At 36.4% G+C, this 24663-nt stretch overlaps 1 protein-coding gene across 3 annotated transcripts in view; it reads right to left on the bottom strand.

Moving 5' to 3' along the window:
* The window catches only part of LOC119656378 (nicotinate phosphoribosyltransferase), a 75140-nt gene that overhangs the window by 3902 nt on the left and 46575 nt on the right, over positions 1-24663 (bottom strand). The window contains exons 6-10 of one of the 3 annotated variants that reach the window (XM_038062796.1): positions 18746-18886; positions 18505-18676; positions 15160-15477; positions 6888-7153; positions 6710-6836 (exon numbers count right to left, since the gene is read on the bottom strand). In XM_038062796.1, the coding sequence (XP_037918724.1) occupies positions 6710-6836; positions 6888-7153; positions 15160-15477; positions 18505-18676; positions 18746-18886 (1024 nt within the window). The remainder of the gene's footprint in view (positions 1-6709; positions 6837-6887; positions 7154-15159; positions 15478-18504; positions 18677-18745; positions 18887-24663) is intronic. The other 2 variants (XM_038062797.1, XM_038062798.1) reach the window with 2 other exon arrangements.

The raw sequence follows: 24663 nt of genomic DNA, 5'->3' as shown, positions 1-24663 counted from the left end.
ACTGGTTTAATTTTCAACATTTTTTTCACGAATTCTTGCATTGTATTCTAAAAATAATGCTTAATAATGTACACAAGTTAAAAAAAACATTAATAAATAAGATACTGTGAAGGAAATTAAAAAAAAAACGCCTGGGTCTGACATACACCGTTTTTCTTCTTAATGAGAATCGAAAGAATTATCCTTATTTTTTATGTGGTAATACCGAAATGTTATACTCGCAATTTGGAATCACTTAAACGTATTAAAACTGTATTTAGTTGATAACAATCAAATAATCGCCAAACGCGTCGAGTGCTATAAGCTCCGACCATGTGACAATGTGGATAAATTAAAAAAAGGAAGAAGCAAAGCAAAGGTCACCAGCAGAATATTTGGACGTGCCAAAATTGTGGGAAAATGAGAAGTAGAGGAATACGTTCCTAAGCCAATATTCCAACTGAAAAACCAGCCGCCACTGAACATCCCACTGCCAGTTGGAGCACCGAATACTAGAGGAGCTGCACCGCTTAATCAGAATATCAGTTGGCGAGCAAAGATAAAATTGTGAAAATTTGCTACGTGACCTATAATGTGACATGGTTGTCAGGGTTATCACTTGTTATATGTGGAGTTGCAAGCGAGAGTTCGTCTTGTAGATCGCAGTGCTTGCGAGCTGAAATTTTGTAAGAAACTCTCCTATCAAAAAAAAAGCTCATCTATTTTTTTCTATGTATCTTCATACACGGATGTCCCGTTTTGGTTGACGGATTCTTATATTTTAATGAATCTTTAATGAGAAATCACAAATCACATTTATTCAAAAATCAACATTTCTCAAAATCCTAGCCATAAATAATTCAACCACTTTTGTCGCATACCCGTCAATACGTTAGAACGTAATTTGAGGCCACCCACAAAGTCTTCTTGGTCACCAATTGATTTTCCCAAGAGTCACACGTCCATATGAATCAAATTCATTTTTCCTATTTTTCTGTTCAAAGTTCATTTGTCCGTATCTGTATACATTCATCACACTGTTCTTGGTATATGATACTCTTTGAGTTTTTATCTTTATTTTTTGTTCGAATACTTTTCGCCCGTTCGTTGACATGATTTGTTTATATGATTATACAATTGAGTTATCTTTATTTTTTTACGATTTGTTGAAATATGCGAAAAACAGTGGATATTTGAATTATTGAAATCCAAATGTTTTATTTATATTGAAATATTTTAGTGATGAATTTTAGTATTGCTATACTACATGAGTATCTCATCAACGAAATATTTAAAACAAGTCGGGATACCGGTATAAAGGTTTTGTGTTCATATTATGTGAGAAACTCTCTATGTATGATTTTCCATTCGTACATAGCTAAGAATACAAACTCCAAGTGACATATATGTACGTACATATCAACGACATAAATACTGTGTTCATCCTAAACAAATAAACATTGTCTATTATCGCATTGATAAATTGATCTAACGTATTTCTACTTTACTCCGCGCACAAGAGCAAGTACGTAAATTAAGAACCGCTGGTAACCTGGTACGCACATGTCTATTATATTGGTTACTACACGCAAGCTATATTACACACACATATGCATACACATGCCACCCTCGAGTAATTGATACTGATGTGCAAATAACTAAAAAGAGGCAAAGAAAGGAAAACTACAACGTCCCCATGGTCCCCGCCGTTCATATAAGTTCACTTTATATGATGACATCATACACGTCTTAGAGTGCAACAAATTTGCCCGAAATGCGAAACTTTGATCTTCAATCATTTCGTTCGTAATAGTTGGATTTCAAAATTATATTCTATATTATCGTTTATGCTGATGGTGAATTTTGTACTTCTGGGATGAACTTAAGGGGGATTTTCCAGTAAATTTCTAAAACATGGTAATATACTATTATTAATTTTATCTGTGCAGATAGCGGAGCGGGATGTATTTTGATTCCTAGATTTCATATGAATGCATCACTGATTTTTTTCAGATTTTTCTGTTGGATAGGTTCTGAGAACAAGACCTGTTTCACTTTTTGGGACACGCATTTGAAGTCCTATCTCCCCTATGTTTGACCCAATATCATAAATGAGATCAGTTTCAAAAAGTACTACTGGAGCCCTTTCATTTGATACATGACTATATTTGATGAAAAAAAAAAATTGTTTTACACAAAACTTTAAAAATTCTGGAATTTTACAAAATCAAGGAATCGTCATCAGTGCAAAAAGGAAAAAATAATTTCTATCTGGTGTCACCAACAGTTGTGAGGCAAACATATTGAAAGCTAATTCTGCCACCACAAAATGACATAAAAGTATAAGCCATTTGGGTTACGGAATTTACGGGAAATGGTTAAACAAGATATGGTAAAGCATTTAGAACTTTTTCGATCTGAATTACAAATGTTGAACATCGAAATATCGACGAAACCGTTCGGTAATTCGCAAAAGAGATTCAAGAAGACATTGGAATTCATAAACACCAGCGTGTATGAACCATTTAGGAGGGAGCCATTAGGGAGCGCAAGATACATTGTCACTTTTATAGATGACTAATTTAGATACCCAAAAGGGTTTGTAGCTCGATCATTCGAGCAATGATTTATAAATTCGAAAAATTGTTGGTTGGCTACTGCAAGAGGTGTCTATTATCGACAATCCGAAAGAGTAGTGAAGTAATAATCTAGGCATCTAATCTGAAAGATACAGTGGTTCACAGCTTATATCATGTGGGCAATACTTTTGAAAAACCAAGCATAATTTTTTTATATTTTATTCTGAAATCAACAAATAAATCATGCAAAAAAAATCATCAAAAAAAAAAAAAATATACAAGCATCAAAATACAACGATTTGTTTAAAAAAAATACAAACACATAATTATATCACAGCACATTCAAAAACATTGGAAAAATTGTTCAAAAGAAATTCTTTAATATTTTTCAGAGTAACCTTTTTGGTTTATTACACTATTTAACTTAGACCGAATATTTTTGTGCATTCTTCCTTTAACGTCGCTTTCAAACTTTGGTCATTAGAAATATAGTGCTTTTGAATACCTAGTGCTAGCACATGCCACATGTTTTCAATTAACTCTGGATTGGATGACATGTGGGTAATTCCAAAGTAACCAAGATTCCACTATACCGGGTTTGGGCTTCGGATCGCTATTTTGGTGAAGCGGAATGAGTCACAATGCCTAAGTGTTCACCTTTTTTCGGCTGCAGCAAATTTAAGTATACATCTTGAGTCATAACACATTTCATGATTTCCAATTTACCGACACCTGCTGACGACATGTACCCCCCAAACCTTTACATGTCCGCTTCATGTTTTACTACACCACGCCATAAATATATCCTTCCATCTGATGCGGAAATATTAAATTTACTCCTATCGCCAAATATTACTGTGGTACAGAAAGAAATGTCTTTGTTTTCATGGTCTTTTGCGAACATTTTATTTTTCTTATTAATAAACGGCTTTTTCTTGCTGTTCGCCCTTGAAAATTAGCATCTCTAAGTACTCTGTATATAGTTACTGAATGACATTTCTTGCCAAGAAACAAACTGTCAAAGAGGCACATGTAGCCCAGATTTTCGTCTTCAAATTGCCGTATAGTATGACCGGATGCGGTAAGTACAACAGAAGACATGTTTAAGTGTCGGCACCTATTGACAAAATACGACATTACTTTTTCCCCAACCTAATAATAATAATCGTTGGCGCAAAAGTCCAATTTTATCAGGGCTTTGAAGTGTGTTAGAGCACTTCATTCAAGACCGTAGTGGTACACTACAGTAAACTGTAGCAGACAATGTAGTCAGCATTGCGCTCTCCCGAGATCATTACCCTGATTTGACTCAGATACTCAGTCACAGTTGAGTCAACTGGTCTCCGACGTCAAATCACGATAGAAATCTCACTGCTACCAGTGAAATTTGAACCACGACCTTCTGTACGACTGATTTTATTATTGATCGTAAAGTGGTCTATCTGATTTCACGTACGGTGTCGATCGGTTGAAACCCAACTGACATTATGGCAAGCTCTGTGCGCGAACAATGTGCCACCAATGACGAAGCAGTGGAAGCTTTAGAAATTCACAAACCTCCCACCATTATGGTTACGGCTGCCAATACCGTGCTTCCCCATCACATGTCCGATTAAGGTGTTGTCACACCCATCACAATCAAAATTTCACCTTTGGGATGCCTCTCTTTAACTGGGTGTACTTGCTCGTAGAAAGCATTCTTTACCACTATATCGGAAGTTTTCGTTGGTGCAGTGTTGTACAGTTGTGATGCCTCTTAACCTGAGCCGGGAGCTTGCAGTCCGGGACCCAGGTCAAGAAAGCCAGCCTTAGGGTAGGCATCAGAAGCAACTCTATATCGGATTCGGTTTGGCTACCAATCGGCTTTCCAGGAGAAATTAGAACTTAAATCCATAGTTTCTCCTTTACAGGTAAATTTAAGTAGCTAAACCCTGAAGAAGGGAGTAAGTAGCTTCCGAAATAAGGACTTATTTGCAAAAATAAAAATTTAATTGTAAAGAACTTTACAAGCATCTGTTGCAGCATTTAGTATAGACTCGAATCCATGTCTATTGTTGTGGCGTTAATCCCACTAGTGACTTCGAAAAAAACCCGGTTTTTTTTAACGAATGTTCTATAACTATCTGGCCGCTTCAGATAAAGCACTTTTGACCGGAGCATTCATATGATTGATGTACCGGTATTATATTTTTCCCATTAGATTGTTCAACTTTTGCAGCCTATCTTGTATCTAGTTTCTTCTTCTTCCTCTTTCTCGATACTGTGTGCGGCCTCGTGGCAATACTTAGGGCATTTAATGAAAATCACCAAGGCATCGAAGAGGTTAAGGCAGGACGCTCAATTGGGTGTATTGTTCCAAACTAAGCTTCTTAGTACCTTATTCATTCAGCAAATCATTGTAGTTCTAATATTTCTTTCCTTATGTGTGTCTATTCATGAAAAAAATAATGCTACATATGTATGTTTACACAGCTTTAGGTTTAAAATATGCAGTAATTTTTTTCCTATTTTTGCAGAAAATAATGGATATTAGAAAGTGAATTCTATGTGCTTTTTGTTTTTATTAATTTGAAGTGTTTCAGATATTTTTTGGAAAGAGGAGCGGACGAGAATGCTGACTCTCAGGGAAAGTCATCATATTCCTCATATATATGTTGATAGATAGAATGCTGAGGGCGTTGATCAATTTGTATACCTAGGTAGTGTTGTTTCTATCGACATTGACTAGATCCTTGTGGATTAGTTGGTCAGGAGGTGGAACCAACCGTGGATATATCTTTCGTTGAGTTCTAAGTGAATCTTTCAGAGTAGATGGTCATCGCTCTTCATCGGAAATCACTCTGGAAGATATCCTCACTGGATTTTGACATATCGCAGTCATATAGCGATATAAAATTCTATAAGATTAAGTGAACGGATGCTATATATCGTCTGCAATATTTGCAAGGATTAATTTAATTTCGCGAAATTAAATAATTGAAAAGCCATTATGTTGAGTAACTATTGATTGGCTATAATTAATGATTTAGAAGTAGCGGAGCTTAAGAACGAATTAAGGAAATGAAGACGAGTATTAAGCGGATACTTTTAGTTACACCCTTTAGGGAAGCATTAATAGCAGATTAAGATCCGGAAAAGTGTAAATTTATGGGGAAACCGGTCCTAAATGATATGTAGATGGCTGTTATGCTGCATTTGCTTCTGAAATTGAACTAGAAGCTCGAAAACAACCATCAATGGAAATAAGCTCGTAAATCAGTTATCGTCTAAAACAACAAAGTTTTCAAAATCAATCATTGGTCTTGGGGGAACTTGAAAATCAATCAGCAGAGACAGGCAGGCATCAAATATATATTAGCATGTGCTTTGAGTACTGCGCAGTATCGACAAAAATTTCAATTATTTCTGTAGAAATCGAATTTATAATCTTATATATTCTCGACGACGAAGTTTGAATAGGCGATATGGAGATGACTTTAAGCAACAGACCTACAAATGAAAGCTTTGTAGCAGAACATAAGAGCTCGGCGATACGTTACAATAATTAGAACAGGAAGCCAAAATGCTTACATTGCTACCACATCTAGCATCCAGTGAAAAGTTACTGCCTCCGATAGAGTGATAGCATATGCCGGGTTGACAGACAGATTTTAGAAATATCGAATTGGTGGCGGTAAACCGGGATGTATGGAGTTTCTTATTAAGGTACCGAATACCGGTTTTTATGGCGTTGATGATGATTACCAGACTACGAATGCGTGAGTGTACAGCGTTCCAATCACCCGATTGGGATTCTCGTAAAAACACGTGCCTACGAGCAATTACAGTCGAATGCTATATTTTTATTACAGGTGTTCAGCCACAGTGGTGAATTTTAGGGCCATTAATCTAAGAAACTACGTCCAATATGCGATATTGAAAAAAATAATGGGATTCATTTTTGAATGTGGAAATATATTTTTTCTCACAAAATATTTGTTTATGATTTTCCAAGCTTCCTCATATTAGGGGAAGTTTCGACAAATTTTACAAATATGATTATTTCTATCATATTTAATTATTTATCTACTCTGTTAAAAGCAGACAGTGGAACTGTTTTCTGGATTATTTTATAGGGATAACTTAACTTTCCTACACGTGCAACTACATACCTGTAAGCATTTTTGTTTCCAGGCATGGTGACTTTTTCGACGTCTTGACTCAGCTTGATTCTAGCTTGTCCATTGATTTCCACAAGTTTGTACACACATCCAAGTGCAGGCTGCCGCTGACACGTGACTGAAATAATTTAGTTAGAGCTATGTCTTTATCAAAGCACATTCAAATTACCTAAATGTGTTCCAATGCCGAAACAGTCAATCTTATGTCCTTGTTCATTCAAGCTCAATATTGTTTCTTCGTTAATATCATTCGATGCAACAATTGTTAGGTTTTTAAACCAATCAATTCGGAAACAATGGGCTATCTTTTCAAAAGTTTCACGTGCTAAGCACGACAGATACGCCAAATCACCAGAATCAATACGAACACCAACTGCACGATAGCCGAGATCATGAAGAGCCAATGCGACGGCACAGAAGTTCAATAACCCGCTCCTGCAAAATTGTTAAGCATAATTATCCTATCAATTCAATCCGTTCTAACCAGTTCATTGTTTAGTACGAAACATTGAGAAATATGTGTCAAATACTAGCTCGTGTCAATACAAATATCAGTGCGTTAGACTTGTACTTTCAACCAATGAAGTTTATTAGATATGTAGGTGTATATGCAACACGAACAAATTTTATTTAGCGATGAATGAGAAATAATATCATAAAAGAATGCAACTGAAAACGATATTTTATCTGCAAACCCTTTCACTTGAACGAGTTCACTAGCATCATCTAGATACATCTAAACGTCGAGATTATGTAATTGTAGAATTTCTAAACTTAGTCTTTAATGATTGTTTTTAAGGGTACTTTTCACAATCAGAAAGCAATTAGATTGTTTTTAAAATCATGATCTCTCAGAAATGAAATAACGTATTGATTTGTTTTTTTTTTATTTTGAAGATAAAGAATGAAATCAAAATGTAAGACATATCCGGCTTCTGTTGTACACAGAGTTATATTTGATCTTGAAGTTGCCCCTTTTTGAGACTTGATCTACCTTCTCCTGACTTTCTGACCAAACCTTAAAAACGAAGAATCAGACTTCAGACTATAATGACGAGTGTTGCGATAATTTTGATAAAAAAATATATTAAAATCGATCCAGTAGCTTCTGAGAAAAAAAACGGGAGAAGTTTTGAAAAACGTGTTTTTGAGATAAACGTGTTCAAAGTTTCAGAAGATGTCTGTGACCGTTCGAAATGAAAAATCTTGTTAATTTTAAATGCAGTTTTTTAAAGGCAAGTTTCGAAAATAAAACAAAAACGGATCAAGCAAATCGAATAATAAATGGCCGAGCAATTTCAAAAAGCATCCGTAAAAACGTGGTGTTAAAAATACAATTCATATGAAAAATATGCTGTTTTGTCCTTTTGTTAGTCAGTGACTTATATGAAATTCCCTGATTTTTCTTCACAAAAAAACTAAAGCGAGTTTCGACTCGAAGCCTCGAGGGATGATTCTGAAGGCCATATTCTATCAAATTAGAGAAATGCAATAAAAATTGCTCACTGTGAAAGGTCCCCTTAAGTTGCCATTTCATTTCGATAGAAATGGAATAATGCAGAAGGTAATATTTAAAAGTGTCGTTACAATGTAGACGATTACTATTGAAATCAACAAACTACTGTTCACTTATGATATAATGGAACCAAATTTGTTTGTCCCTTTTTGTTCTAGCAGAACTAATAAGTACTTAGGAAAAAACTAAAAAAAAAAAAAAATTCTGGAGATTTATTGGAAAATATTACCGATTGAGATGTATAGTGGCGGTAAAAAAATGGCAGTGTGACAACACATTTCACACTCTTCTCACTTTAATTTCTTACATTAACCTTTCCATTCCAGGGGAGTGTCAAACTGGTTGCAATTTGCAACAGCTCACTATAAAAGAACACCTGAAGTCCAAGAAACGAACTTACTTTGAAAGGAACACATATTGCAAAAAGAATTCAATTTGCGAAAAAAACATGTGGTATAAATCCAAAAATGAGTAAATATTTTATGGACGAGAGAAACTAAATTCTTTTTGGTTGCAAAGGAGCAAAACAATATATACGAGATCTGCCTAAGTGTGAACATAACACGAAGAAAGAGTCCATGTCCAAATTCATGATATGAGCCTGGTTTTTGCTAATATGGTATTGGCCAAATATACAAGATCGAAAGCAGCATGGATCAAAGTATTTATGCAGACATTTTGCAGGAAGTTCTCCTACTGACCATGAAATGCCCCTTAAATTGGTCTTCCATCAGCGCAACGCTTCCCTTTAACAGTTCATGAAGTCAACGCTCCTATTTTTTACCGCCACTGTGAGTATGTACATTTGTTAACATTTGGCAGCTCAATCGTTTTCACAAGATTCGATCCGTTCCTTCATTGGAATACACCAGAAAACATAATATAGCAATGAGCAGTCCGTAGCAGATCAATTCAATAGGATTTATGTGATCCTAAAGGCTATGTGTTCAAAAAATTTGCGAATAATTTGATTTGTAATTGTAAAATGTACAAACCACAATTTCATTATTATAGAAATGAAGAATATATTATTAAATAAAAAAGAATAGCAAATGTAAAATTTTTACAATTCTATTCATACATTCAAACTATGAAAATATCAGACATTAACCTACAGACGTAGTATAATATCACGGATGGATGTATGCATTTGGGTAAAAATTCAACCAACAAATATTTTGATCAGTTAATTCAGATAATTGCCATCTCGCTTCATAACTTTTCAACAGTCCAATGTTCTATTCTCCAATTTGTGCAAACGTCATACGTATATGAAATTCAATTTATGATCCTAAATAGCAAATGCAGCTATCGTGTCGTGTAATGGGATGATTTTTAATTTAACTATCAAAAATGAATAACGTGTAAAAGCCATGCAGTGCTCTCTCGGATTCAATGAAGATGATCTATTAAGATGAGACATACATATAATCTTCTACGAATTATTTTCTTTATACCCCTAAAAAAATAAACAATTTGTAAACAGAAACAAATTTGGAGAGGGAACAATATTACCTACAAAACTTAGGTTTTTTATTTCATCACCAACAAAATGTTGTTACGTACCTCTGCCAAAAAATTGTGTCGGGAAGTCATCAAATCAATCATCAAATTTTCATTTTTTTTAGAATCTTTGTAAATTTCGAATAATAATTCAAAATTAGGGAGAAGTTATATAAATGCATGAAAATGTTGTGTAAGCAATGTAAATGCAGACATAAATTTGGCATTGTCATATTGTTGATTTTTCATTTGTAATATATTATAGTATGTCACAAGATATATGGATGCTGTTTAAAGCAAGGAGCAATCCATTAAAGGGTCTAGACTGTTTTTCAAAATGTGTTTTCACTTAGAGCACCAATGATTTTAGCAAAGCGGAGTGTTATTAATCACAAATTTGTTTCCCATATTTCAGTAGTATTAGGCAATTAAATGTAACATTTCACTAAATCCAAAATCTGGAGTTTTGGATATGCGCCATAAATAATCATTTTTTAATCGAAATGAGCTTCTAAAATGTTGGCTCGCTGGTTGTTGGGATGTTAGTTATGGGTGGAATAACAATTAGATAATTTATAATATTGGCTATGCGGTTTCGATCGCAGGGCAGAGGCGATATGAATCGAATATAAACGAGCCAAATGCCACCTGTTGCCGCTTTCGCCGCGCTGAGGCAGCGTCTGATGAGATCGCCTCTGCCCTGCAATCGAAACCGCATAGCCAATATTATAAATTTTTAAAAGTACTGGGCGCTTGCCCCCGAAAGAGTAGTCCCCGCACTGAATAGCAGAAGTAAGTTGTTTCTCAAATATGTGCAGCCCGCCATCAAGTAGATGGTGGGCCCAGGAAAAGCTCATCCCAAACAAAATTTTCATTTTTAATTAGATAATTCTACTAAACATCAAGTATTAAATGTTGCATCCTGGTGAAATATTCTCTTCACGTTATCGGTAACGTTCTCCTGCCTGACTGGATTGTGCCATCTTTCCTCAAACACCTCGACATTTGCCCACTCTCTCAACGATGCATGTACCTAAGCCAAATGGCACTGAATTTGGTAAAAGAGGCAAGCGGAGTCGGACGGAAGAACACTCCTCCTATCTACATTAATGGAATGGATTTCAAAAGTGTTCTTTCTGTCGACACTCACACTGAACTTGATGTTGTTCAGAGTACTAATAGCGTTAGATTTACTTTTGCCGTTTTGTCTAAAACTTACGAATTTATATACGGCAACCCCAACGTCGAGTTGAGGTGGTTCCACGATAATGCTCTCTCTGTGCTGCTATATGGGAGTAGCATGTAGAAAGCCTCTGACACCGTTACTCCAAGGCTCATGTTACGTAAGAACTCTGGCTCGTCACAATCTCAAACACAACAACAATGGTAAGATACTCGTGGCCTTGAAGTGTGTTAGAGCACTTCATTCAACACCGTAACGGTACACTGTAGGAGGCAATGTGGTCAGTATTGCACTCGCCCGAGATTATTACCCTGATTTGACTCAGGCTCACAGCTGATAAATCTTGTGCATGTTGATATGTGCAGCTTATTCTAGTTTTAGCTTTTATGTGGTTTTGTCACATTTTTAAAACAGACCATGGACCTCGATTGAAAAGAACGGGAAAATGGCAACGGCTTTGAGGATGGAACCCGCAATTCCCCGTGGGTGGGTTATGCTCGACGATGAAAGGAAGGAATTTGAAATTGCTTTCTTAGTAAGGAGCACATCTACTTGCATCCCCGATTTCAAACCATGTAATTCGTTTGAAAATGTTCTGCCTGGTTGATTAATTGTCACGTCTCAATAAAAGAAAAGCATAAAGCTAATTATCATGCAGAAGAGTTCTGGTGACTGATTTGTGCTGTGAAGTTTAGAGGGAAGAGCTTTCATAGGGGAACGACTGGAGGGCAGTCATCATAGCATTACTAACATAGGCTAGAACCCGGTTGACTTTGAATCTAGTAAAAACATAATTGTAAGTTTGGGATGTTTTCTATATCGCGGCATTCATAAATGCATTTGGACGTTATCTACCATTATTTAACCTTTAATCAAAAGACCACCCACTTGTGGGTGAAAAGGCAGACGGTAACAGCTGCCATGGGGGTAAGGGGTTTGGAGCGTGCAATGAGGGTGGCGAGCGATTTTGCGGCCACCCATGACCTTGTACTTATAAATACATGGTTCCTCAAACGATTGTCTCATCTCCCAACATTTTATAGGGGGAACAATAAAATGCAAATCGACTATATTCTCATGAGACGCCGGCATTTTACCACCGTCACTGATTGCAAAGCCGTTCCCTATGATACCATCGCACTTCAACATCGGCCGTTGATTGCCACCCTGCGAATTAAGCCACCGATAAAGCAGCGCGAGGAACGTACTGGCCCGCCGCACATTAAATTGTGGCGATTTCGTTAGAAGAAAGAAGAAATAATCTCACTTACGCGATCACAAAGCGGCTTCTGCGACCCTCGGGGTCACCAAGCCAGGTACGCGGTATATCAACCGAGATACTTGGCTTTGGGATGACGATGTTGAAATGAAGGTTCGTGAAAAGAAACGCCTCTACCACAAGTTTCTCGACGATAAAACGCTGGCCAATTAGCAAATTTATAAGAATGCCAACCGGGAAGCAAAGAAAGCGGTCGCTGCCACCCGAGCGGACCATTACAAAAATCTTTACGATAAACTGGACACTCGGAATGGCGAGAGAGATCTGTATCGACTTGCCAAAAACCGGACGATTGAAGCAGTTCCACCTGTCAGCGCAACTGAAGTCGAGGAGGCCATAAAACGAATGAAATCGGGGAAAGCCACAGAATCTGACGGGATCGCATCTGCACTTTGAAAAGCGAAGAGCTCAGTGAATCCTTTAATCAGGGAAGACAGATTTGCTCAATGCTCTTCAACTTAGTTCGAAAATACGCCATTCATGCACACCGTATAAAAACTGTTCTTAAAGCTTTCTCGAAAAAATAGCATATATTATGCGCGCTCCATACTTAGCAGCGAAGCAACGTTCCTAGTAATAGAGTCAGCAACAAAAGACAGGCTGAGTGTCAATGAAACTAAAAGCAAATACATGACTCAAACCTAGAGGTTGTGAATTCTTAACTTTACGTTGATGTGCGCCTCAACAAAATATGACATCAAGAGGCGCGGCCAAAATCAACCGTAACGCCTTTCGTCCTGTTGCCATCTATGGTACCGAGGGCGGGATGGCCACCAAAGACAACAAATACCTGATAAGCTGGATGATGATTTGAGACCCTCTCGACGCTAGTCGAAACAAGCTTACATTGAAAAAAGTGGTGAACCCGATTTAGACAAACCAACTCCGCTGCCGTACGTTATAATGGCTAAATAAAAAGAACTTTCGTTTGGTGAATGAAGCCTACTATTCTGACAAACTATCACGCAGAACAGAGCGCGGAATTCGCAGGCGCACTATAAAAAGTCAAATATCACCTCGAAAATCTGATTAGAGCAGAAGCAAATATGCTTTCGCTGGCCACAGAAATACCCTTCGGCAGCATCAACAGGGAATGTATATGGTGTGCTCCCCCCAGGAGATTCCAGAGAAATGAATACCGACATATGACAACCGATGATCAAGGTGGGGGACAGACAGATTTTAGGGATATCGAATTGGTGGATCTCGGCGCAAAACCGGGGTGTCTGGAGTTCCTTACTAGACCGGATACCGCATGTAGCGTCGTTGACGATGATGGCATATGACGACGTAACATGTAATCTATTACATCGTGGTGAAATAGCGGAGTAATTCTGAAACCCAAAGCGCAGCATGGTTCCATTCTGCCACCGATACTTTTCCTTCTCATCGTCGATGGCATCTTGCTGGAGGAGTTAGTAGGTTTCAATGGACCACTTCATTCTCAAACATCTCTCGATACCCGTGAACGTATTGTTCAGAAAGCGAGAATGGTAGTGCACAGGAAATAACGTAAGTTCTCACATTAAGAAAGAGTGACAACCTCATTGCAGGCTATGCCATACAAAGAAACCTTCTATCCAAGATAGCGCATAATGGGTTGCCCAGAGTTGTGCGACACAAAATAGTGGAGCAAGAATATAAGGAGAAAGCCTAGGAACGGAATGCATGGATAGGTACCAAGAACCATAGTGCTTAGCTGTGGTTGACGGGCGATGTATACGCGCTCAAGGACCGCAATTGAAACGTAATATGAGTTTTAAAGGCGTTAACACAACACACACAAACACGAGGTTGAGAATTTGGAAAGTTTGAGGTGATGATGAATTTGCGTTTAAGTGTTAAATGACCTAATACGACTCCCTTAGAACCGGCGCCAACAACCAACGAATCCATTTAAACAGGGGAAAAAGAAAGGTATCTCTATATAATATCTGTGGACTGCAATGAGCTAGGTTTACTAGTATAAATATATAGAACATATATAATCAAGCCTAACAAGAAAACCCACCCATTCATTGCAAATTAGCTTCTTTAAATACAATTAATTTCTTCCTTCCGTTCTTACTTTACGATCTATCAATTAACATATATTTTCTGCCAAGAGGTATAATCTACGTTTCACATTATATTCAATACAAATGACTCTCGTTCCTCACAGAAAGCCTTATATGAAAATTCTATATAAAGAATTGCTAAAAAGCCTCCATTATCGTAGAGCATTTTGTTCATCGCTGACAAAAAAGCATGTGATGATGACAAATATTTTATGGAATTTCAACACACCAGTACCTCTTCCCCTTTACGAATGGACATTCACAACAAACAATCAAACTGAGCTATTTGCTATACTTTCATATGAATGATCTTCATTAGGCGGAAATCAGTAATCCAACATGCACTTATTTTATGAACGAAACGCACATTAATGCACTCTCCAATAAACAAAAAATTAAAAATGATTCGACAAATTCAACTGAAAATACATACTGACCATTTTTGAGAAACATAATGTAAATTCTAATTTCATGATTGTTCAATTACACGTTTAGCTTGTGTATTTACAATCAGAACAAATGTAAAGTCCAATTATATAATAATTCAAAAGAAAAGAAGTACCCACACGTCTGATCAAAGCCACACATAAGAAGCACACCACCTAGGCTTATTTCATTAATTAGATATTGAACTATTAAATAAATGTTATTGAGCACCAGCCGTCTGTTCACTTCGATTTTAGTAATTTCAGGTTATTTAGTAGTGCGCACAGCACTTCCAGAGTATCTCCTCTTTCGAATCGTTTTAAGGTGGGGTACTTTTTTTCTGTATAACTTTGTTCATATCTAGGAAAATGAAATGAGTAGAAAACATTCTCATGCATTCTCAAATAATACGAGAAAGTATGTATGTATGTCTATTATTATGCTCGTTTTTCGTGTAACAATTTATTGTAAAATTACCTGAACGACTTCTCGACACTTTTTGACAGATAATATTTGCTAGTTGCAGTGGTCAAAGTTTCAACTGATTCTTTTAGTTTGTTCGGAGCACTTTTCTCATTTTGTTTTCCATTCAAATTTGGATTAACTTCATGTGCCCCATTTTCCTTAACGCTATTTTCACCACGCAAGTCATCATTATTATTCAATTCACAAGCATTTAACAGTTTTCCATTACCGCTGGGTCGTTTAGTTCCTTTTCTTTTGTTATTTGTCCCGTTTAAGAGCTTATGTCCATTTTCAATTAATTTTTTAGGAGAATGTTGACCTGAGATTTGGCTACAAATTTATAATTTTTAGGCTTAATAAAGTACAAGAAACGTGATCTTATGCATAAAGTAAGTCTTACATGGGTTGATTAGGATAAGTTACTGAAATTGTAAACATAAAATCTTAGGCCAAAGAGAATTATCTACGATTACTTCCAACAGTTGTGACTGAATGCGTTTTCATGATAACAACATTGCGGAATACCATTGACTTTTAAGCTAATGTGGAAAGGCTTGATATGGTGCTTGCAAACTACCCCATTATTTAGTATTGTCTAAACTTGTAAACAATGTCGAGTTCTTGCCGATCTGATTGTAAACTTCTCAACTGTATATTTTTCCCAAAAACGGTAATGATCTTTTCTTTGCTATCTAGAATCTTCAAGCAATAAAGGACATGTATGTCGACTATTCACTCTTTTTTAGAGTATAGGGCATCAATACAGTTTCTTTTTCGAATTATTTCAATAACACTTAATTTGCGCATTTGAAAAACCTACAGTAACAGGATAACACGAACCTAAACACAAACATCTATGGCCAAGTAAGATTCGAACGCGTTCAACCAACTCGGTCATTGCATCGTCTCAAAATAAAGGACATGGTAAAAAAATTATCGATATTCTTATTAAAATCCGAGAAAATAATGTCAACTTAATAAGGAATATTGCGATAACAATTTATTTAAAGCCTACCAGGTGAAAGTTGTAAGTTTCATACAAAGTACCTTTTTCAGATTTCGTAGCTGTCGCCGATGCGTTTAAAGCGTTTGGTGTAGAAATAGAAGGCACCCGTACTCTAATACAGCAGAGTGTCCTGATACAAAAGAAACTCGTAATACAATAGAGTGACCAGATACAAAAGAACCGAAATCTCTCTCCAAGTAGCTCTAGATAATCCGGGAAAATTTCCTAAAGGTAATAGACTGGAGTTAATGGTCAGAATGCTCAAGAAATTTTTACAACATCGAGTCTTGGAATGACGAAAATGATTTAGTCTTCTGACTTCCTTTCCCCAAGTTTTAATCTTGGTTCAGCATGATTGTTTGTGTTCACTTTTGTGCTTGTCTTATTGCGGTGGGTTTATCATTTGCACCACATTCCGTCTGACGATAATGAAAGTGAAATCTCATTAAAAAATAAAGTACAGTGGAATCTCGATAATTCGTATAGTCAAGGGACTGATGATTTGGTACGAAACGTCCGGATTACTATTATCGGGAGTGCAAAATAAAGAAAATTAATACTGGGAACCGCCAGATTTGTACGTGATTGCCGGAAATATCAATAATTGATGTACGAATTATCGGAATTCCATTGTATTAAAAAGATACATATGCGAAAGAAGAGATTATGTGAATGACCTGTGGTCCGCAAAAGACTCCTGACACATTATTGGAATATTGGACCTATCACAAATTCAGTTAGCTTTTAATTAATAGAGAGTGGACATTGAATCGGATCGCCGTAGAAAATCCATAATGTTATGGTGACACACCCATTTACACGCGTGTCGTTGTTGGCCCCGAAATCAAATACGGCCTGGTTTTAGTTATTGCATGAATTATCATGTTAAGCAAATACTAAACCACAGAAGTTGATAGAAAACGAGTCGAAGGCCAACCGAAACAGTGATGGCATAATACGCTGGTGATAGTGATTTTAGAGCTCCTCGACTGATACCATATTACTGAAAAATTGCGAATCTGGTCTAGGAGAGCCAACCTCGGTATCGAAAGAGAAGAAGAAGCGCGAGTGATAAAAATACTCACTACTGCCAGAGAATTTTGCAAATACAGATCCGCCATCAAAAATTCAATTGCTTCTGCTAAAATAAATTGCCGACTACGCTTTGAAAGCGGATAACTGCGGGGACGCAGTGATTGATGAACGGTAAATAGCAGAAGATTCGAATACTCATTGATTGAGGTGCGTGTGCTATCAAGTCACTGGAAGTAAAAGATGCTAGGTAGCCCAACGAATTCAGTTCCACCTACCCTCCATATGGAATGAATCCAAAATCATCGCAAATATATCATCCTATGAGGGAAAACAATATTTAGTAGCAAGAACGTTCCACGATTTTAAATCGTAACATGTTTGGCGAAGTCTCAACCCTCACAATTGCCACACAAGTTAAATCACATTGGCTTTTTACCCTCAAAAAATAATCTGCCGGATTAAACTGATTAACCGAAAACTTATAAGTAATTGTGGCCGTCACCGGAAAGTAAAGAAGACAGTGATCAACCTTAAATGATTGAACCCATTTTCAGTAGAACAATAGTGAAGATATATGTTTGCTACTATCATTGTAAAGATAGTCTTTAAAATAATGTCGAATAATGGACCTAGAATCGATTAATATTTCTGTAGAGTTCAGCATTGTCGTGGCAATAAAGTGTATTGCATTTAGTTAATTTCGAGAAGTAAAAGGCTAGGAAGAAGTTCTTAGCCATCTATTACCAAAGAAATATATAAAGCATGTTATATTTATTCCACTTTAGCTTCAAATTGCAACCATACTTTACATTGTAAATGGACCACTGAATACTCAACCTTATCTAGCTTTATTTGGATTTTTGCTATTTAGTGTTTGTATTTCCAGCTATTCGTATAAAAACTTGGCCGCTGTTAACTGTACTGAGGAGAAATTAAGTTCAAAACTTCGAAACTAAAAATCACTTCTATCGAGAAATTTAGATTCCACGAAGTCTTATCTCTCAAAACTCAAGCATGCTTATTAAGAGTGAATATTGGAGTTGTTGTATTTAATGTTGTGTAAAAACTCATCAACTCTGTTAAAAAATAGATAATCCTGCAGAAGCTGGAGTTTCGATCAATACAAAAATACTTCAAACAGAATTACCGGATACATTAACTGCTGCATGCAGAATACAAGTGAGTTCTAAAATTCAATATGGTAATCACTTTATCGATACCATTAATTCATCGAGCGATTTCGACAACATTTATAAAAAATTAATAAAATGATGATGTTTTTACTATCCGAGAGAGTTTGCCTAGAAGCGAAATACCTCTTAACATCATACGTATCGACAAGGGCCATGAAACCATCGGGAAACGCAATTGCAAACGACACCATAGCTGCTAATTCTCCTTCGCTAGATTCTTCGGTGGATATGTCAAGGACGCGAGATAGTGAATCACGATGAAGGATCGCCCGCTCAAGTAAATCCTCTTGTACTCCTGTAAATGTTGATAAGATAAAATAACCATAAAATTTACCGGTAGAAGATGAAATGAACAATCACTTACCAGTGACCTTATGACGTAGCATTCGAGTTTTCAATTCCGATATTCCCGTGAACGAGGTAATGTAAGCATGAGCGTGGGTACCACGAACAGGAATGTTGAATAGTTTACCCGCCAGAACATTTGACGTGCCATCAAATCCACCTGTACGGAGTAATTATTTTACGTTAATACAATCCAAGTTCAAATGCACACAGCATTCGACAAATTTTCTGTATGAGGCAAAATTTCTTTGAGTGCGCTAGATCCTTTTATTTTCATTTTTGATGGTATTAGCAGATATGCTAGGTTTGCCAAGTTAGTTGCTATATACCAAACATGTAGACCAAAATAATATGGAAATCAAGAATAGTCTGTTTTTAGCGGTGAATGAATTAGGATAAAAAGAAATATATTCCATAAAGAAAGTGTGATAGAGCGTAAAATTGAATTTTAAAAATTATGTGTTAAAATTAAAGCTTATAAAGCAACTTGTTGTTGCCATTCTTCCTTTCTTGCATTTTTCACTTTATTAATAGCTTCCTTATTATTGCTATAATTAAAATTATAGTGGTGTGAGCTTGTTTTCAATATAGCGCTCAACAAAGTACCATAGACCGAGAAGAATATAAAGGGTAGCAAGACTAAATGTACGAAAGAGGAAGGATTTTCTTATGCGGCAGACCACTGAAGTCAACTAGAGCATTTGATTATTTATGATTTTGCCCAATTATTGATGTCAGAGCGTCAATAACTATAAGCGGTGTGATATTATTCTGATAATTGGAATAATTAATCCAGAGAGTGCAGAATGAGAAGTCCGATAGGCAGATAGGAGGAAGTTATCTGTGACGACGGGCAACCAATTCTAGTGTTAACCTATTCAGAATATTCATGGAGAATTTATAAAATAAATCATCATCGTGAAATTTTAGACAAGGTATGTGAGCGAAATTTCAACTATCTTGAAATTAAGGCGAATGGATGAAATTCTTAAAAACTTAAGACGGGACACAGGAACATGTAGATTATCATTGAAAGAAGCTAAGACGAAAAACTATTATTTTTAGAACTAAAAATAATATGGGAAGATGGAAAATTCAGACTACCTTAATACTTCGAACTTCAAATTTGAATTTAAAGACTATAGTCCATCGAAGATAGGAAAGGCCAGGAAAACAGGATCTACACAGTAACATGCGCACCATAGTGGAAATAGAAGAAATATTAACCAACAAATCAAGTCAGTCATGATTGGTTCGACGAGTAATGTCGTAAATATCTAGAACGATCCAAAAGGGGAAAACACAAAACTCATGACGAGCTTAGGCGGATAGTAAACCGGACGTGCAGGAAATGTAACAATGACAGAATATCAAAACTTGACAACGACAGGAAAAACAAGTCGGAATACCGGTAGCTGGTGCTTCGGGTATAAAGGTTTTGTGTTCATCTTACGCGAGAAACTTTCTACGCACGTTTTTCGATTCGTATATGTCTGAAAACCCAAAATATTGCTTCATATTTGTTCAAACTACAAGATATACGTACGTATTACAAACCTAGATATTATATAAAAATAAAACTAGGTAGCTTGCTCCTACTACAATATATTTTAATAGTTAGTAAATACGTATTTCGAGAGCTACTTACTCTCTTCCTCAGTACTTAGCTAAACTACAAGATATATGTACATATTACAAACCTAGATATTATGCTTACCCTAAACAAACAAACATTGAATATTACCGTATACTATACTTGCACATGCACGTATATAAATTGATCGTACACATATTTCCGATTTACTTGGCGCACAAAAGCATACATATGTATATGTACAGCACGTATATTGGATACCGCTGGTGTAATGTAGAAATATATCATGAACTTAAGGGTGGTTTTGACCAAATTTCTAAAATATGTTAATATATTATTATTAACTTTATTTGTGCAGATACCCGATGGGAATGTATTTTGAGACCTAGATTTCATTTAGGAACACCACTGTGAATTTTTTCAGACTTTTCGATGAGATAGGTTCTGACAACGTGTTTTTTTTGAGCCCTCATTCCCCTACATTTCCTCGATCAAATATTGGACCATTTTCGAAAAGTACTAATTGAGCCCTTTCATTTGACACCCCACATGACCATATTTTGTGAAAAAAAATTGCATCATCTTGCTCCCTTGAACTTCTCACCAAATTCTGCATAGGTATAAAGTATAATATAATATATAATAATATAATGCCGTTTTAAGCTTTTTTAGTTATTTGTATATTAGTGTGAATTACTCGAGACAGAAATGTGTGTGCATATTTATGCGCTAATAAAATTTGCCGGTAGTATCCAATAGGATAGACATGCTTGTACATTAGTACCAGTGGTGTTTGCTTTAAGTACATAGATGTATACTTTTGAGAACGGAGTAAGGCGGAAATGCGAGAGAGCTCCCAAAATTATGGCTTATATATACCTTATACCAGTGAAAAATCTTGTATGAAATGAATGAAATTAAGACTGTTTTTTGGATGAATTCCTAAAATTTATTCATCATCATCAACGGCGCAACAACCGGAATCCGGTCTAGGTCTGCCTTAATAAGGAACTCCAGACATTCCGGTTTTGTGCCGAGGTCCACCAATTCGATATCCCTGAAAGTGATCTGCCCACCGTAACCTATTGAGCCGGATTTTATCCACAACCTGACGGTCATGGTATTGCTACGTAGGCTACGGAATCGTCCATCCTCATGTAGGGGGCCAACAACTTATTAATAATTTATTAATATGCTATTATTAACAGCAGATATCGAAATGAGATGTATTTTAAGGCCTAGATTTCCTATAGATGCACCACTGTGATTTTTTTTTAGATTTCTAGGTTCTGAGAACGAGACCTGCTTCGCTTTTTGAGGCACATATTTCGAGCCCTCACTATCCTATGTTTCGCCCAATCTCAGAAATGAGAGAAATGACACCAGTTTCGAAAATACTAACTCCTTTGATACCCCGCATGACCAAATTCTGTGAAAAAAATGTTACACCCCCCTTTCGCATGTATGGGGAGTCCCCTCAAACTGAACACAAAATGACGCCACGGCTATATGTAGAGGGATTCATATATCACATCTTCCCACCAAATTTCGTGAAAATTGGTTCAGCCATTTCCGAGGAAATTATAATAATAATTTATAATAAATAATAATAATTGTTTCACACAAAACTTTAAGAAGGAATGGGAGAAGTAGATTCTTCATGAATGGAATTTATGGTAAATATTTCACTCGAAAGTCAATTATTCTCGTTAATTATGACGTCTGCATCTTATTTACAGATTCAGTAAATTCGCATGAAATTGATTAAGTTAAATTTGTTTAAATTGCTATAACTAATAGCCGGATTTCTATAAAACTTTGCGGTGTTATCTGCGATACTGTCCTCTATGTTGTTGCAATTTGGTACTCTTAGGATGAACTTAAGGGGGGTTTCCAAGCGAGTACGAAAAGTGGGTAATATACTATTAGTAAGTTTATTTGAGCAGATATCGGAATGGGGTATATTTTTTGAGGCCTAGATTACCCTGATTTTTACAAATTTTCTGGTTGGGTAGTTTCCAAAAATGAGTTCTGCCTCACTTTAAGTGTGCACATTTTGGCTTCTTACTCACGCATATTGCACTTTATTATCAAAACTAATATCAATTTCAGAAAGAACTTATAGGGGCTTTTTCTTTGATATTCCACTATATACGGTGAAAAAAATTACATCCACCCTTTGCATGTATGGGGAGCCCCCCTTTAACTGCACGTAAAATTATGTCATTCACTGCATTCGTGGGATTTCATAGTTTCCATATTTCCACCAAATTTTATTGAAAGCAATGTAGCCAAACCTGCAGTTTGATTGCGCTATGATGGTGAAAGAGGGGGACAAATAAGAGCCACTTGATCAAATCGATAAGTACATCCCAAGGGAAGAGGAGTCGAACGGAGAAATCCGATATATACAGGAAACCAACGAGTACATAACGCACCATCGTTAGAACATCTAACCACACATACCAACATAAAGTAGTCACTACTGATCCATGGTTCATAGGCTCTTATCAACACCTCTCACGAAAGACAGGTTTGATAACGAAGAATCATATGTTGTGGATGCAGCCATTAAAAATGGATTCAGTCAACTTCAATCCATAGTTTAATAAGGAAGAAGCAAGGACGAAGAAACGAAGGAACGGAATCGGGTGACAACTTTATTTAAACCAGAGAGAATGAAGGACACATAGCATAACATACTCGAGGGAAATGTACCCTCCCTTCTGACGCATCATGGCCAAACAAGGTATCGAAGTGGAAAGATCAAGCAGGAATCAGACGCTCAAAGTGTAATTAGGCACCAAAAGCAACCATTAGAAGTAGGACGAAAAAAGCGGCATCTACAGGATGTCTTGCAATGGTTGCCCACATACCTACATAGGGCACAGCGATCGCCTAGTCAGCACTCGAGTCAAGGAGTGTTTAAAGAAAGCTAAGATAGCAAAATGCAGTCGTACGTCACATTTTGGCACGAGATCATAAAATGGAGGAGGTAATGGTGCTCAAAGAAGTCAAACGCAACAATTGGACCTAGGGGCGCCGTTTGAATACAGACATAGGCAATGCACAATCACATTTGTTTTCATTAATACCACAGAGGGTATAAATAAATTAGGAAAAAATAGAGTTTAATAATAAAGACAATTAGATTAAAAAATTTAGTATCTAACATATTTAGGTTAAAAGTATTTTGGATTTCCAAGTCAATTTCAATAAGGAAGCTATAAAATTTTTCGTATTTACAGCTGCCAGTTTACGGTCTGTAAACGTTCTTTTCTGATTCGTTATCGTATATATTTCTGGTCCCACTTTGTCAAACCCATTACAAAGCTTAACAATTTATCTTTGATGATATTATCAAACACTTGGCAATATCATTCCTTTACATTAGGTAGATAAACACAATAGATCGTAAATATCGCCCCTAAATTATCCTCCGCTATCTTTTCAAGAAGTACAAAGATTATTTATGATTTATTTATATAGTCAAAAACCTAAGAAAATAGTTTTAGTTGCTGGCCATTTAACCCCCTGTACAATATAGACTATTTTCATGGTTTTTTGTATTTAGCCAGCACTGTATTAATTCATTGATCGTTTTTACTTCTACTTGAATGCAGAACTATGGCACTTTAGAAAGCTCCAAATCACATCTGAAGAAAACAGCTAGCAAGCAGTAGCAAGTTTCACATAGTACTGATTAATTACAGTTCCAACTTGTACCAGGCAATGAAATGAAACTCTGCAATATACTGCATTTTTCAGCAGTTATTATGACTACTTAATAGGGACCCTTCCCGGAGAAATATTTCAACCTATTCATTTAATTAATGCGCAGCGTGAGAGTTTCTCAAATGAATGTTTACTTTCCCATACGTTAAGTAGCACCATATCGTCTATTCACATTTCCTTTATTATCATTAACTTGGAACACGGTAGTGAACGTTCTTCCGCACTTATCCGCAACAAATTCGCAAAGTTATTGGATTCCTTCGTACAAATGATTGCTTGATTATACTTCGAAACAAGAACCTATGTAGAACGAAGTTAGGGTGTTCGTGCCATTTAGTGCCACTTTGGCATAGATAAACTTTTGACCGTGTTTGTCGATAATTCATTTACTAGTGTGCTTTTCAGGTGGAAAAATTTCTAGCTAGCACGAACCAAATCATGATGAATTGAATTACCTTCACCGTTTCTATGCACGGCGGAAATAATTACAACTAACACGTTACAAGTGCGAAAGGAATTGTGACAACGGGAAACATTCAATCGTTATTTGATTTTTTGGTTTCAATATTGTCTAGAATATCTCGCTTGCTGTCAGTCACCCAAATCCA

Source organism: Hermetia illucens, chromosome 1, assembly GCF_905115235.1.
Source record: "Hermetia illucens chromosome 1, iHerIll2.2.curated.20191125, whole genome shotgun sequence".
In the NCBI taxonomy this organism is placed as follows: Eukaryota; Metazoa; Arthropoda; class Insecta; order Diptera; family Stratiomyidae; genus Hermetia; species Hermetia illucens.
The sequence above is the reverse complement of the archived record's forward strand: the minus strand, read 5'-3'. Positions and strand labels throughout refer to the sequence as shown.